We start from the raw sequence: 1,988 nt of genomic DNA, 5'->3' as shown, positions 1-1,988 counted from the left end.
ATCCTGGCGGCTGTCTCAGAGGAGGTGAGCAGTGGCAGGGCTGGTTGGTAGCGGGGTGGGTGGCACTGGTGCTTGATGGCACCGGCTGCTGACCCCTGTCTCTCACTGCAGTACCTGGACCTCTCCATGCCCTTCGAGCAGTACTCGCCTTCCTGTGAGGACACTGCCAGTTCCTGCTCCTCTGACGACTCCGTCTTCACCCACGACCCGCTGCCGCTGGCTCCCCACCTCTTCTCCTACCCCAGCGTGAGGACTTAAGGGCGGGCAGGGAAGGGCGATGCTGAGGCTGCCTCCACTCCCGGGGAGCGGGTCCATGTTCCCGCAAGTTCCCTGCTTTGCTCGGTGTGAGTGGTGGGCGGGCAGGGCCCCGAGCCGCAGCGCCGGGGCAAGATGTCCCTCTCTCTGGGCTCCTTTTCAGCACTGAGCCTTCAGCCGTGGCTGGGACCTGCCTGGCATTGCAGGGCAGCGGGAGCCAGAGCCTCTGGGGCGGGCACTGCCTGGGATGCCGATGGCATCGCCCAGGGAGCTGGCCTTGAGCCAGTGCTCCAGTGGAAGTGTCTGGGGAGGAGCCCCACTGCCGGCCAGGCTCCTGCTGCCTCTGTACATAGCCATAGAGATGAATATTTATGTATGTGAAATATCGACCTGATAAATTATTTTTTTTGAATAGACCCTGGCGCAGTTTTTGGGCTGCTCCTGGGGGATGAAGGGCCTGGCCAAGCTGGGAAGGTGGGTCAGGGGCTGTTCCCTGCTGCCTCCTCACTCCAGCCAGCGCGGGGCCCTGCGGGCCCTCCCGGGGGACACGGAGGCAGTGCCGCAGGTGCAGGAAGCGATGTCCCTGCTCCGGTGTCTCCAGGCCCGCTCCGGCACAAAGCACCCTCGCATCTGTTCCCCATTAGCTGCTGCTGCACTAAGCCACCATGAACTCCACTACCAGCATCGCCCTGAAACTGATCCCCCCCAACTGCCGTGGGCTCCCAGCCTGGGAAAGCACTCTGGGGCCTAGCCCTGCGCTGGGACCCCCCCCGCAGCCCCCTGCCTGGGCCGGCCCTGGGACACCAGATAACAGTGAGTTACGGGTCTGCACTGCCTTCCTGCAGCCCCAGCACCCCTGGGCGCCTGGACTGGGGGGCTCCAGCCTCAGGTCCTGCTCTCAAGTGCCTGTATTGTCTCCCCCCTTGCCCCACAGTGCCCAGATCTGCTGGGACCACGGGCAGGGGGGGCTACAGCTGTCCCCCCCCCCCCTGCCAGCCTGTTCTCTGGGTCTAGGGTTTCATCTAGGGCTGGGCTTTGCCGGCCGGCCATTAGCTCTGGGATCTTGTTTCCTCCTCCAGCTCCCAGCTGCACTTGCAGCCCCCCAGCCTGGAAACCAGCTCTCCAGCATGGCCTGCCCCAAACCAGCCCAAGGGGAGGGGGGCTGGTGGGCCCTGGGCCCCAGGGCAGCTGGAGTGGGGGTGCCTTGGTCTTGCCCTCTGCACAATGGTGCTGAGGTCCAGGCTCTCAAAGGATGCAGCTGCCCTTGTGTGAAGCGAGGCTCAGCCATGGGTGCAGTGCCAGCCCTGCAGTGCATGTGCTGGGGAGGACAATGGTTTGCAGAGCCAGCCCAGCGTCCCTCCCTTGTCACAGCCCCTTGCAGGGCTGCTTTGGGGAGCCCAGTCCCATAGGTGTGCCTGCAGCCTCCCTCCCCAGCCCTGCTCCCTTCTCTGCTGGGACAAGCCCCCAGCTCCAGCGAGGCAGGCAGAGGCAGACACCCCATGGGCAGGTGTGAACCCTGCCTGTCGCGGCAGCCTGCCTGCTCGGGAAGGATCCCAGCTGTCCGGTAATGTGCCAGAACCAATGCATTTCGCACAGCCCTGAATGGGGCATTCACATGGCCGAGGGCAAACTGCCCAGGCTGCCCATGGGGGCTGCCCAGCTCCCGGCTGGGACCAGGGGTAAACACGAAAGGGTACACGAGGAGGGGGTTGAGACCCTGGGGGCTGTGCCCT

General features: G+C 64.9%; 1 protein-coding gene across 1 annotated transcript in view; it reads left to right on the top strand.

Moving 5' to 3' along the window:
* Nucleotides 1–258, top strand: part of LOC104464465 (fibroblast growth factor receptor 4) — a gene marked incomplete at its 5' end in the record, with an annotated part of 4,124 nt that extends 3,866 nt beyond the window's left edge. Inside the window, 2 exons of the mRNA XM_010077182.1 lie at nucleotides 3–24; nucleotides 112–258. Coding sequence (XP_010075484.1) covers nucleotides 3–24; nucleotides 112–258 — 169 coding nt within the window. The remainder of the gene's footprint in view (nucleotides 1–2; nucleotides 25–111) is intronic.
* Between the last annotated feature and the right edge of the window lie 1,730 nt (nucleotides 259–1,988).

The sequence above is a fragment of the Pterocles gutturalis genome, unplaced genomic scaffold, assembly GCF_000699245.1.
Source record: "Pterocles gutturalis isolate BGI_N339 unplaced genomic scaffold, ASM69924v1 scaffold26483, whole genome shotgun sequence".
Classification (NCBI taxonomy): Eukaryota; Metazoa; Chordata; class Aves; order Pterocliformes; family Pteroclidae; genus Pterocles; species Pterocles gutturalis.
This window is presented reverse-complemented; position numbering and strand designations above follow the sequence as displayed.